The following is a 13,983-nucleotide window of genomic DNA, read 5'->3' on the forward strand; positions in this document are numbered from 1 at the left end:
GAAGATCAGAGCCATTCTGCAGTCTGCTGTGGTGGAGGCTGGCTGCCTCCAGTAATCTGCTTACAGCAGCAATATGTGACATACAGGCAGTGAAAGAGCAGATTTACTCAACTAATCCCTCATTTCTCATCTGTGAAACCACTTAGAATTCTGGGTAAAACCCACCTGGTTTTTTTCACATCCCTCTCTCTCTCTGAAATCAAGTCTCAGTGTGTCCAGAGGATAAAATATGCTGGTCACAAAGCAACTGGCACTTTCAGCAAAATAATGTCAGATTAATTACAAAACAGCGGGTTGTCGGCTAAATATATAGCGTATCCACCTAATAATGACAATCAAAATACCTTTGAACGGTTGCCCACACAACTGAGAAGCACACAGTGCTACAAAAGCAAACACTTGGCAGAGAAATTCAGGTAAAATATCAATGAATGGATATTAAACGAAGTATGCCATGGACATGCTGCCCCACAGCTTCAGACTACCCCAAGGGCACAGCTGACTAGAGATCATACCATTGAATTGTGCTTCATACCAACCGTGTATTTGTGAGAAACCAAAAACATAGGGGAATCAATAAAACAGGATTACTTAAATAAATGAAAATATTACATATGAAAATGAAACATCAACTTTTTTTTACAGGAACTGTGGGTGTGTGCATCTTGATTATTTTTTTTTTTTTTTTAATCTGAAGCATAGATTGTGTAGGAATCCTCCAAAGTTGTACAGATTGAAAACAAATTTATTTAATTTTTTTGGCAGAAATCTCACCCCGTACTTTAGGTCCAGCCCTCCACAATGTTTAAGCGGTATGAGCTAGGCTACCTAGGTTTGCATGGCGAAAAGGCAGAAGAGAGAGAACAAACCAATGTAGCAATTATGTGGTTCGGCAAACGCCCATAAGATCTGCTAGTTTTCAGCTTCAATGGCACTGGGCAATGTACGGAACTACATTTCCCACAGGCCCAAGGGTGGAGTTAAAAATGTGTAGTCTGCTAAGTGATGCCGGCGAGCTTCGGGCTTGATCCGCATAAATTTCAGGCAATAACAAAAACATTCAAGCATGCTGGGGAGAAATTGCCTGTCAAGAACCTGACGAAGGCTCATTCTTCACCTAAACGCACAGGTATACTTAATGAGATTTTTTTCTTGTTTTTAAAAAAAATATTTTTTCTGCACTGAACTATGGGTTCTTCATGCTTGGTCTGTTCTGTACCCTGAATACATACTAGATTTTTGCACCAGATAAAATGTGTTCCCTCAGCATCATGGGAAACATTAAATCCGGTTCAAACGCTGTTTTGCTTCAAGGACTGTCCGAATCCTTGGTTCTCTGCAATTTAATGACTGGCAATTCAACCGGTAAACAAAAGCAGTAAGACTGATCTTACATAAAGTGGTGAAACCTGCATCAAATCTTCAAGACAATAATGATTCGGTATACTGGTTTTAAATTGATTCTGTTCCCTATTCAATACGAAGATCTTGTCATCTAACAAAGCAAAAAAAAATTATTCTCCTGCTTAGCAGTGGGAGATGGAGGGGAAAAAAAACCTTTTCATTTTATAATAAATACTTTAATAAATCGGGTTTCCATCAGGCATCTATTCAAATCATTTAATATACATGTTGCTAGGAGACACCACAACATGAATCATGTGATAAATCCTTCCTGCCCGCCATAATGCCAACGTCAGTAAACAAATAAATTTATAAAACCTTTAAAATCTCAGATCATCCGCATGACTGCATGTTCAAGTATTTCATGAGAATAAAAATAAAACCTACACAGGTAAACATGTAAACCAAATAAAATACAATGCAAGAAATATGTTTTTCTTTTTTTTTTTAAAGCCAGAAGCAAACCAAAGCAATATCTACACAATGCTGGCACTAATTAAACACCCCTATGAATCTGTCTTCATAGATGCACAACTAGGCCAGTGTGAACGTAGCACTCCAGTTGTATACATCTCAACGCAACTCTTCCCAAAATGTGCATTCAACGTGATGCACAAGTCCTATTACAGTAAGTGAATGTTTTCATTCCATTTTTCCTGACTGACACAGCAGTCCATTTTTCTCCTGTTTCCTTCTGTCAGTCCAACTGTAAAATAAAATAAACCACGTCCCTGTTTTCCCAACGCAGAGACACAGTAAGCAAGGCCTGTATGAGTTTGTTTGTGCTGGTGTGACTGCTGATGTTTTTGGCTGAGGAGGCGGGGCCAGGCAAGGCCGGGGGCAGGGTCAGGGGCAGAGGCGGGGCCAGGCGAGGCCGGGGGTGGAGTCAGGGGCAGAGGCGGAAGCGTGTGAGCAGGGGGAGGTGGTCGGACGAGTTGCGCTCGTTGGGCAGCCCGTTGGCCGTCCACAGGTCCCTCTTGTCCACCAGCGCCAGCCTGGCCAGGAGCTGCAGCCCCTGCTCGGGAGCCGCACTGCATTCTGGGAGACAGACCGCACCAAGGTGACCTCAGCGAAACTCTCGCTCTCGATAATCCCCCACTCCACGCCCTGCAGGGCCCGTATCGGCAAGCTTCCTGCCCCGCAGTACGCACGCACACACCGTCTAATAAGAAGCAGCTATGGAACCGTGTAAGTGCAACTTAATCGCTATAGAAAAGGCTTATTGATTGAAACGCGGTCGATCTAGCTCATTCGCAGAAAGAGCTCCTGCAGATTCGTCTCAGTCCATCGGGCACATGCGTTAGCGTTAGCGATAGCGTGCCGCTTACCTGGCTGTGCCACCGTGTCCCCCCGCGCCGCGGAGTAGAAGATGTAGTCCACGGTGATGGCGGTCCTGGAGTGGCAGGTGGTGACCTCGGGCCTCCCGCCCTCCGTCAGGCGGTGGGCGTAGGCCGAGGTGAGCCTGAGGCCGTGGGCGATGCTGGGTCTGTGAGCCCTGAGAGACGGGCACAACGCTCAGAGCTTAGGCACGGCACGGCGGCCATCTTTACACCCCGTTCCCACAGGAGAGTGCAGGCAAACGTGACCTCTTCACACCCGGGATGTGGAGCCTTAAGAAACTATCCTGGGATGAAATATAAATCCCTTCTCTGCATTCACACAGCAGCTTCAAACTTAATTCCAACTTCATTTGCAAAACAGCACATCGCGCTGAACTCAAGCAGGAGCGCTACTTTATGGTCCACTCTCATTCTAGATACCCCTTCATTCTAGATACCGCACTGCATTCATTTTGTTCTTGTATTAATGTCTACTTAGCCCAGCAAAATAACCAGGTGATGTACATGCCCTTAGAAGACTCATGCTTCTCCCTACAGAAGCAGGCAGCACTCAGTCGTGAAGGGTTTGCAAATGAAAGCGTTTGCATAGAACTAATGACCTTCCTACGGTCGATGGCTCTCTAAGGGCGATGAGGAGACAGGGAAGGGAAATGGCTGATATTCGGCGACACCCCTACGCCTCGGGGCAGCTGAGGAGGCGCGGCCCTGTTGCGTGGGAGGGGCTTGCAGAGCAGACAGGGCAACGAGAGGGGGGCGGAGCGTTCTCGTCCATCCCGCTGCAGACGCCAAACCGTTTACAGTCTGGTGACCACGCGCTTTCATAACCTCGTCCAGAAAGCATTAGCGCCGAGCCGTCAAGTGCGTTTATAAACAAGACCTCCTACAGCAGGGGCCTCAAACTCCAGATCTGGAGGGCTGCAGCCTCTGCTGCTTTTCATCATTTCCTTTCAATCAGCAGCTAATTCAGGCAAGGAGTGCACACCCTTTAGCCAATTACTTAAATTAAGTAATTAAGTGGCAGGAACACATCAAAAACCAGCAGACACAGCAGCCCTCCAGGATTTGAGTCGAAGAACCTCATCTCACAAAAAAACCTCTTAAAAAAACCTGGACACTTAAAAAAACAATAACAAAAACAAACAACAAAAAACCTGCCCCACCACCGGATGGTTAATACCAGTGTCGCCCAGCAACCTCCAAAAACACATTGACTCCATAGCTTCGGTAACAGTTCACCCCTTATATCCTGTACAACTTACTCGTTGTGTGGGGCGTCTGTTCCCTCTGTGAGACAGGAGGCCTCTCCCTCAGCCTCTGTGGAAGAAGGCAGAAGAACAGACTTCACACTGATGGAAGTTAAGGAGAGCTTCTCTAGCCTGGTTTTCACCAGGCTGAGCTACTTGGCCTGCTGCGGTGCCACATGGTCTGGTGCTCCAGGCTAGGGCGTTCCACCTCAATATACAGTGCTCTGCAACGGCAAAAGGCGCTACATAAACGCTGGCGGGGTGTGCTGGCATTGGCATGGAGTGGCAGGTTACCTGCATCCGTCCCGGGCTGGCTCTCGTACTGGCAGCGCTGGCTGATGCCCACGCTCCGGGGCCAAATGGGCACGGGGAGGAGACGCTGCACTCTGTGGCTCTCCTCCTGACCGGACACCTGCAATCAAAAACCAAAACCAAAGCAGTGCTCACCCCCAGTGTCAAAGGGCATTGGGAATAACCCTCCCGTTCCCATAATTCATTCATTCTTTCAGGAACTAAGCTTGCCTTTCACATGACACCACAGACACCAGGCCCAGCCCCTATAACTGCTGGATGAATGTGTCCATTAGCATTTCCCCTGTCCCTGCAGAAAGTGTGGTGTCAGTCATGAGGGTCCCTGGCAGATGGGTGTATTATTTTGGGGGGGAAGCACAGGGCCCTCACCATCCCGATGGGGATGCCCTCGTACTCCAGCCAGCTGTCCCGGATGAAGCTGTAGAGGGGGGACCCGGGCACGGAGTTGAAATCCCCGCAGAGGACAACGGGGCAGGCGCCGCCGTCCGCCAGGCGCGACACGCGGGTGATCTCCGCCAGCAGCACGGCCAGCTGGGCCAGCTTGATGTCCCCCCGCCGCGGGTTGTACAGGAGGTGCGTGTTGGCCACGCACAGGACCTGCCCCGGACCGGGGGGGCCGCGGGGGCCGCGGGGGCCGGGAGGGCCGAGCGGGCGCAGCAGGAGCACCAGGCCCACGTTGTCCCGGTCCAGGGTGGGGACGTCCCGCCGGAAGTACTCCACGGGGTGCCCAGACACCAAGGAGAAGCGGTCCCGCTTGAAGCTCACCGCGCAGCCGTCCGATTTCCAGCCCGTGCGCCTCTTGTACTCACAATGGTACCCTGTGAGAAGAGAAGGGGACGGGCGGGACCCAGGGAACACGGTGAATCTCAAATATTACAACGCTGTACGAAACACTGTGCTACTGCGTGATTACAGGTAATAAGGAATACATTATCAGCTAATGAATAAAATAATTTGGTTATTTCTAAGCATCACAAGACAAAAAACTTTAGCCTAGTGCGCCCCCTAGTGGGAACATGACATTTCCTGAAAACCACAGACCTAAGGATCAATTGTGTCCACCTGTATCAGGTGGTAGGCCTTATCGGTTTCTGGATTTCAAGCACATTCTGCTCTTAATTATTTAATCAGCCCAATTACTCACATAATCGGCCATTTTACCCACATTTCTTGGCAAGCTCATGAATGACAGCTGAAGACTTTTCTTGTGTTCCTATAAACAATTTTACTGTGGTATAATTAGCGAGTGAACTGCTGTTGGTGCATACAGTTCATTAGCAAAATGAGCCAGGGTAATTAATAGAAATTAATAGAAACAAAAACCTGCACATACTACCATCCCTTCTCCTTGTCTAGAGGTTGCTGCACCATTCAAATAACTACATTAAAAGGTATAATTACCCAAGTGGCAAACGCAATTCAGATTTACTACTTTAATATGTAGTACACAAAGCACACCAAAATATTAATTATTTCTTTATAATTTGTTTTGTATCCATGGAGCTTTTGGCAACTAGAAAAAAGGAGGAAAAAAATAGCTTCAATACCTAAAGACTCTAGACTGGGTTTGAGCTGTTTTTGATAGTGGTCCTCTTGCACTTCTTGTAGACACAATATCTAAGGAGAAAAGGTTTTACAGGACACGAGAAAATCAAGTACAAAAGAACATCCGGTTTTGAAGTTTAGTGATGTAGAAGATCAATGACACCCAGCGTTTAACTCATCATTAACAGATATATACTGTATATATACAAATGACCAAGTTTGAAAGAATAGAACTAAAGTTGTTCGGAGAAAGATTGTGCGGAAAGGCCTTTGTGTTTGCAAACCCCGGCTTAAACTGAAGGCAACGATACAGTATTTGCCAGTTGTCGGTAAAAGATACACCTTTTCTCTGACTAAACGTCAGGCTGTCTGCAGTGCTGGGTGGCCTGTAGGGCGTGAAATAGTCACTGGCTGGTGGGTGACTACAGCAGTGCACTGAACAGTGTTTTTAGCAAAGGGAGCCGGTAGCACAACAGTAACTCAAGACCAAGAGAGGGAGAAATGCATTTTACAAATCAAGAAGAAAACAGACAGCTCTCCAGCACCTGTGTTAAGCACAGAGTAGAAGGAATGTACTGATGGGACTGGGGATGATCTTCACTGTAGTTTTTCTGGCCTAGTTAACTCACCAAAGTCGGGTTCAATACCATATACACAGCGGCAAGCATGTCCCTGTGGGAATTACATAAATGACCGTTTCACTTACATCTGCATTATGCAGCTCAAGTTCCTTCAGTATATTGGGGAAGCGGTGGCTCCAGTCAAGTACAGATGAAGGGCAGTGTTTGTACAAATAAGCGTTTTCCTGGAGGAGCTGCTGAGACAAGATGTTGTACGACATCACAGAAAAGTCAAAGGGCGAATCTGACTTTGATCTGCGCTTATAAAGGTGAGAAAAATCCTCCCACTGTCTCTTTATTTCTGCAAAAAGACAAAGAGGTATACAGTTAGCATTTGGACACACTGTCTATATGAAAACACGCAGGATGAATCATATTGTCCGGGTCTCAAAGCACTGCATTCCTCTATCTCCATTTCCATCTCTACTGAAATCTGGTGAACACTACACTACTGCAGCAATTTTCTCTTAATTGTGCATGGTCCCTGCTAAAAAAATGAACTCATGTAAACAAAACTTGACCGCATAATTACCTGTGGGCGGTCTTCTCTTCGGAGGACTTGTCTGAATTTTCCACGGAGAAGGGTCATTTGGAATCGCGCTATTTTGGCTCTCTCGTCCTTGCCTCTCGTGACAGGGAAAATGACTGGGTGAACTTCGTGGTTTCTGCCCGGCCCTCTCGTCATCTGGGCTTCTCCTCCTCTTGTGCGGAGGATCAGTTTTTGCATTATCCATGATTCCGTGGGAAAGATGTAAGGCCCTTTGAAAACCAGTGAATAAGAACCTGGGGTGGTCTGTCGCCAAACCTGAGGTGCTTCGTCCCCAAGTTCCGATATCTCGAGCGCCTGGGTTTACCAGCAAGTTCCTGTTGTGGTGAAACTGCCGAGGCCAGGGGGGGTGCCCCATCCACCATGAGGGATTGAACGGGTACGGAGTCCGCCACCACCCCAGTGATGCCTGTGCGGAGGGAGACCAGCCGGAGCCCAAGACGTTCAGGTGCCGAGTAAACATGGGGAGGCTGTGAGGAAAACAGGTTGCGAGTAAGTCCCCAAATGTGCAGTCAGTGCTGGAGAAAGTCACCCAACGAACGTTATTGTTTGCATCTCTTAAATATCACGTTCGCAAGCTTTAAAACAGCTGCAGAAAGGAGACCGGAGAATACTGCAGTCTGCAGATGTCCCAAGTCGTTTGCCCCTACACCTGAACATTATTTGTTAAAACGTTCCCACAAGATTTATTTGAAGCGCCGATGTTAAGTGCTGTATTGTCTCCAGTCTCGGTCGCTGGCTAATTTATACTGCCGCAAGTAGTGCAGGCAACTACAGATGGTAGCATAAGCAGCTTCAAACAATATAATTTGCAAGCGAATAATACATAATAAATCAGCGGGAAAGAAACTGGCAACGTAGTCAGTTGTGCATATTGAACGAACGAACTCAAAATATCAAAACAGCCCATTGGCTACTTACTGGGGTGTACATGGATATTCATAATTGGAGTTGGGGCTTCGGTACATGTATGAAAACCAGCATAAAAAGATAACCTCTTTGGCTCCAATTTTACTTTTGTGATGCTCCAATGTCTGATAGCAACAAATTTTAGTAGAAAAATAACAGATTCCCAAAATTATATCGTCCGCGTACCCAGTCCTACAGGCCTTATGAGTCCTGTAAATATGACGTCACACACTCAGGATTTGTTCGTTTCAAAATATAGTAGCTAATGGGAATTGTAGTCTTTACTGGTGTCCATCCCAAACTTTACAAACGGCATTTCCAAATAGATTGAAGGACGCTATTTACGGGGTCTGACGTGGTTTCAGATGTCTTAGCCACGCAATCCCCAGTTAAACGAACTATTTGGTAACAAGCCGTACTTTCAATATCAAATCAGATTACTGGAAAGCTAGCAGGCAAGCTAACACGTTACCTAAGTTAGCTACATAGCAGCGATTGAGGCAAGCCAGCTAGTTGTACGGACAGTCATGGATACAAGGTAGGCAGTTTTTGTAGGTAACATGGTAACGTCTGTCTGCATTTAAATAGTTGCATTCGCCGTTAACTAGTTCGGTTGTTAGATACGTACCTGCGTATGATTCTTCTACTTGACAGGATAGAGTTACAGAAGCAAGCAGGTAGAGTAGCGGTTACTTTAATGTGCAGCTCTTCCAAATTAATAGCGTTCTCTCACGAATGTAGTTTTGTCTTTAGCATCAAATCACAGAATGCATTCAGTCGGCTTCACAGCGTCCCTCCAGCGAATGTGGACCAGTAGCCGGTATTACAGGTTCTGTGTCATTTTACTGCGTTCGACGCCAGAATAGCCGCTATGCAAGATGTCGCAGTCTCAGCCGCAGGGTACTTCAATTCAGGGGTGAAATCATTTGGCTTTTTATACCTAAGTTGAACTCTCAGACGTTATTTACTTTAGCTGTGCATTTTATAGGATCAATGGCAAGGTATCGTTATCGCCATGAATTATGACAGTTTATGGACATTCACCTCCAGGGTCTGTTATTTTGAAGGGCATGAAAACAGTGTAGGCCTACAGCCCATTTACTGTTTGGTAAATGCACAATGACTGCAGGAGCAGATTTCTGGATGACTTCAAATGATGACAGTGATCGGTTAGAAACTTATTAGGCTGGAGGTTAATACGCCACCAGAGCCCAGGACCACTAACAGGAGAAACCCAATAAGATGGTAAATGGACTGAATTTATATAGCACTTTTATCCAAAGCGCTTTATATATATATAAGATCGCATACATTTTCTGAATGTTGGACATAAAGAATGTGAAATTCTGCAGTTATTAAAAAGTCTACATTGTCATGGTGATTGTGACACTAAGAGAAAAGTGTGCCATACTGCAGTCTTATTAAAGGCTTATTAACAAACATGTCAAATTCATTTAGTACTGAAGAAATTGAGAAAAAAGCAAAACCAGCATTAATATTACTGTAATTAACAAGGCGATAGGGGGGGGGGACTTTTTGAAGGATTCAAAAATAATAATAATAACAATAATAACTTTAATGTAAATGGTATGGATTCCACAATGTAAGAATGTTTAAGAAGCTGAAGAATGAAGAAAAACAAATGCTGGTTATAGGGTGTGGCTCTTTAGCCTGGTCAATTTCTGTGGACAAAGTGACTAAGATCTTTTCCAAATAGTTAAAATAATCTGTTGTAATCAGCTGCAGTTCCTGTTTTATGATGACAACTGGTAACCATGGATTAGACCAATAAGCAGAGTAGCATAATGTTAATTGTGAACAGACCATTTAGCCTTACTGAAACCTGCAGGTTTCTTTGCATATGCTATACAATGTCGAAGGCAATACAGAAGAAACTCAAAAGATACAAACCTCATATGAACTTACTGGTCAAATGAACGTAAAATGTAATTTGTGTAAAATGCAATTCTGCCTCATTAATGTCTAGATCTTTACAGTCACTAGTGCAGCCATTAATCGTTTAATTATCTCATCAATCCCAGTCATCTTGCTTCCTCATTTCTCTGGTTTACATCCTACATTGATTATATCTTAGCTATTAATTTCTTTAGTTGTCTTTGGCTTTATTTTTTGTTAGTATAGTGGTATTATAATGAATTGTATGTTGGTGTGATGGATTATTTAAATGTATGGAACACCTATTTACCAATATGGCAATTTTTCCCATTTCTCACTGAATTTCCTTTGGCAACTTCCAGGGGAGCTAGAAACATATTATTATTGAATTGATATATACATTAAGAAGGTGCACAAGTTCAAATATATTAGCAGACAAACACTTTTTTTCATACTTTAATTTTAATTTCTGTAACCAACACATCCATCTGCAGTCGATCAACTTCGCCATGGAAAGTCTGTAATCTTCATGGTATTCAGGGTCAGTAGAAAGCGAGTTAATGCACGTGTCACAAGTCCTCGTTTTTAAAAAAAAAAAAGAAAGAAAAAAGAATCACAATCATGATAAGCATTCAGGCACATGGCCAAGCCTGTTTGATGTCCTGTAAGCCAATTAAATATTCCCCCCCTGACTGAGTTCAATGTAAATTTCAAACCTAAAATGCATGTCAGTTCTTTAACCCACCATAATGAGCCACTTGTTTAATGGCTTTTCACATTATGGTTGACATCCACTACAGGACTGAGGCAGCATTAATTCTTCCTCTTGCTGGTAATTAATGCCGCAACAGATTATAAGACTTATAAGGCTTCAGTGACCACTGCAATGAAACACGAAATCTCCCGTGTCTTCCTGTCCTGTGACATGACACGAGACTTCAGTCCCGCCAATTACAATGTTGATTGTAATCGTAGTAAAAGAGGAATCTCTCAAGTATCCAAATCACACTCATAAAATAGTTAGAAATCTCTGTCACTGACAGAGTGAAGGAGGAGTATCCCCCCCCCCCCCCGCGTGTCGGCCATCTTTGGTGTCTTGTCCACTGCTTCCCTGGCCTCCGAGTCTCCACCAGCAGAGTTCTGAAGCCAGGAGAGTGTCTTTTGGTCCCGCCCCTTGCGCGCGCGCGCGTCTGACCGCGGTGGCGTTCGTCGACCGCCTGCGATCACGAGAAGGGCACCTCCCATCTCTGAGTGTAGGCGGACAGTTCGCAGGGGCTTATGACGAGCATCTTGCTGCTCTCGATCCCGTCCAGCGCCATCTCGCTGTCCAGGCAGTAGTGGGAGGCCAGGTGCTCGATGTGGGTTCCGGACTTCTGCCATTTCTGGGGAGCGAATATATAGTGTTATCCAAGGAAGGAGTGCCTCAGTTGGCAGGCTCTCCCCGGCTAACACAAAACATTCTCCCAATGTTACAGCAATGTAGTGGCAATGTTATAACACCGACAGAACATTCCAGTAACATTGTGAGAACATTTTGTCTTAGCTGGGGTCTAGTTAGTAAGCTTTGAGGGCATTGTATATTGTACACACAAGCTACTGAAGGTAATGTATGGTATAGTAACACGGCCTACGGATTTATGCCATCATTGTCACCCCTAATGCAACCACTAGGTGTCTCTGTTACCTCACATATTCACACATTTGTGCACTGTGTATAAACTGGGTCGTGGGTTTACAGGTAAATCAAATTCATACACTGTCTGGGTCTTAAGATCTCGATTTTTAATGCTAAATGTATCACGTTAAAAATACAAATAGAAATGACATTTTAAAAATCATCTAGAGCTGCAGTTGCTTCAGCAGTTGTTATTCTCCACACAAATTTTTACTCTCTCACTACAGAAAATCTTAAACCGATTCATCTTATCTGCAATATCTACCTTGTGCCTCTGTCTTGGAATAACTCCAAATAGATTATGTAATGCACAAAAAAAACAAAATCACCGTTCACCGGTTTAGTTTATGCATATTTTTTAGAAGTAACTGAATAGAAACCAACGCTCCGCTTTTGTCCCTGATCAAAGAAAATCCCTTCAGATTGCCATGACACATTCATAGCAGTGGGAGATCGCTTCTCTAATTGAAAAAGAAAATAGTTAGAGCGAAATTAATTAGTATTCAGGGCTTGGAGGGCCTCAAAGTCATTCTTGTTACTGGCTGTTGAATCGCAAATTATATTGAGACACGCTCTCGGGCTCTACCTTGAATTCAGACAGCGCCTGAGGGATCATATAAATGTAGCTCTAATTAGCTATCGCTGTACAGTTTCCAGTTTCCCTCTGTGAGCTGGAGAGAGCACACTGCTACGGGGAGAGCTTTTTTCCAACAGGGGAGATGCACCTGAAGAATCCACGGCTGTGTAAAAACCGAGCCCACAGTAAGCAAGCAGGAACTGTTTAAATTCGACCGCTGAGATAGTGTTCCTGGCAGCACCGGCGAGAGAAAGCTCATCTGCAATTCAGAAAAGGTTAAACGGAGCCCTCCACCTCCAAGCTAACCGATCGATTCGAAGATGGTTTTGAAAACGGCGAAATGATAAATATGTCCTTTCAAGCAGCGATATCCGATTAAATGGCCCAGATTTATCCTCAAGGTAAGCCCTGAAGGCCAACGCCACCAAACACAAACCTGCAATTTGTCGACTCGCATATGTGCAAGCCTCCAGGTTCTGCCGATGTAAACAGACAACTTAAGAAGGTTAGAGACATCTCATTACCTTTAATTTAACTTTCTCTCTCTCGCCTCTTGTTTTCCCGGCTGAAACATACCAGCAGACAATCAAGCCTCCTTTTTTTCTCCTCCAAAACACAGTCATGCCTAATGCATAAACACTCCCACACACACGCTGATGGATTGCGCCAGCAGACGGTTCAATTTATTCCAGTTTTTAAAAATAAACAAACCCCCTACGTAAACCGGCTTCCTTGAAAGTCGTGGCAGCCTTCTGCTACCTCTCATTTGCGTTCTGAAACGTACAGCAAATTGCATATATAGGTGTGTGCCCAGAGAGAGAGAGAGAGAGGCAGCGGGAAAATGCAGTAGCAGCTGCCTGCAGAAGCCAGAGGACAGAGAGCTTGCAGGAACGATCTCGGGGGGTGGAGGGGGTGGAGGGGATTTCTCGGGCAGGCAATCAGAGGCTGTAAGTGAAACTTGATTTATGGGTTGTCAGAAGCGTCTTTCTGGGTCTGTGCCTCTGGGGTGCGGCGGGCGTTAGCGCGCGGCGCGGTGCGGAGTCGAGCGGAGCAGAGCGTCGCGGTTTTCGCGGAGCCCCTTCCTCACCTGTTTCCCGTCGCCGATGTTGCAGGGCACGAGCAGGACCTGGGAGGCCGGGAAGGTGGTGGCCAGGGAGAGGCAGTGCTGCTGCTGACGGATCTGCTGCCCGTGGGTGTACAGCCACTCCTAGAGGGGGGGATTATAGAGTTAGCACACTGCACTGTGCACTCTGTGGGTGTACAGCTACTCCTGGGGAGTATTATTGAGAGTTAGCGCACTGCACTATGCACTCTGTGGGTGTACAGCCACTCCTGGGGAGTATTATTGAGAGTTAGCGCACTGCACTGTGCACTCTGTGGGTGTACAGCCACTCCTGGGGGGTATTAGAGAGAGTTAGCACACTGCACTGTGCACTCTGTGGGTGTACAGCCACTCCTGGGGAGTATAAGAGAGAGTTAGCACACTGCACTGTGCACTCTGTGGGTGTACAGCCACTCCTGGGGAGTATAAGAGAGAGTTAGCACACTGCACTGTGCACTCTGTGGGTGTACAGCCACTCCTGGGGAGTATAAGAGAGAGTTAGCACACTGCACTGTGCACTCTGTGGGTGTACAGCTACTCCTGGGGAGTATTATTGAGAGTTAGCACACTGCACTATGCACTCTGTGGGTGTACAGCCACTCCTGGGGGGTATTAGACAGTCAGGGAACTGCACTGCACTGCGCCTGTGACTGTAGATCCAATCCTGAGGGACATTACCCAGTGTTAAAACACCTGCTGTGCACTGTGACAATCTATGAGCCTACACACATTCCTGAGGAACATTACAGTAATAAAAGACTAACTGTACACTGCCACTAAGAGTGTAGAGCCACTCCTAAGGGTTGTTACAC

General features: G+C 45.7%; 2 protein-coding genes across 3 annotated transcripts in view; both read right to left on the bottom strand.

Annotated features, from left to right (window-relative positions):
• Positions 1-1,606: 1,606 nt before the first annotated feature.
• angel2 (angel homolog 2 (Drosophila)) lies at positions 1,607-8,960 on the bottom strand. 2 transcript variants are annotated; one of them, XM_064340185.1, is made up of 9 exons: positions 8,550-8,960; positions 6,998-7,482; positions 6,552-6,766; positions 5,848-5,917; positions 4,670-5,118; positions 4,283-4,400; positions 4,004-4,058; positions 2,733-2,899; positions 1,607-2,442 (listed from the first exon to the last, which is right to left on the bottom strand). In XM_064340185.1, exons 2-9 carry the CDS (start codon positions 7,473-7,475, stop codon positions 2,291-2,293), a joined length of 1,704 nt encoding a protein of 567 aa, XP_064196255.1. In that variant the 5' UTR covers positions 7,476-7,482; positions 8,550-8,960; the 3' UTR covers positions 1,607-2,290. The 2 variants fall into 2 exon arrangements, with proteins under 2 accessions (XP_064196255.1, XP_064196254.1); XM_064340184.1 differs by lacking the exon at positions 8,550-8,960 and adding an exon at positions 7,934-8,138.
• A 1,447-nt stretch (positions 8,961-10,407) lies between these two features.
• Positions 10,408-13,983, bottom strand: part of galnt14 (UDP-N-acetyl-alpha-D-galactosamine:polypeptide N-acetylgalactosaminyltransferase 14 (GalNAc-T14)) — a 75,291-nt gene continuing 71,715 nt past the window's right edge. Inside the window, exons 14-15 of the mRNA XM_064340186.1 lie at positions 13,157-13,276; positions 10,408-11,199 (exon numbers count right to left, since the gene is read on the bottom strand). Coding sequence (XP_064196256.1) covers positions 11,041-11,199; positions 13,157-13,276 — 279 coding nt within the window. The 3' untranslated portion in view covers positions 10,408-11,040. The remainder of the gene's footprint in view (positions 11,200-13,156; positions 13,277-13,983) is intronic.

The sequence above is a fragment of the Anguilla rostrata genome, chromosome 6, assembly GCF_018555375.3.
Source record: "Anguilla rostrata isolate EN2019 chromosome 6, ASM1855537v3, whole genome shotgun sequence".
NCBI classification, from domain to species: domain Eukaryota; kingdom Metazoa; phylum Chordata; class Actinopteri; order Anguilliformes; family Anguillidae; genus Anguilla; species Anguilla rostrata.

What these genes read in the sequence shown, in the direction of transcription:
- angel2 (XM_064340184.1), bottom strand. Translation starts at nt 7,980, where the DNA reads ATGTACCGAAGCCCCAACTCCAATTATGAATATCCATGTACACCCCA. An exon ending in GAATATCCATGTACACCCCA is followed by an intron (nt 7,483 to 7,933) that starts GTAAGTAGCCAA and finishes TTTTCCTCACAG; the next exon opens with CCTCCCCATGTTTACTCGGC. An exon ending in CCAGCCCGGGACGGATGCAG is followed by an intron (nt 4,059 to 4,282) that starts GTAACCTGCCAC and finishes CTTCTTCCACAG; the next exon opens with AGGCTGAGGGAGAGGCCTCC.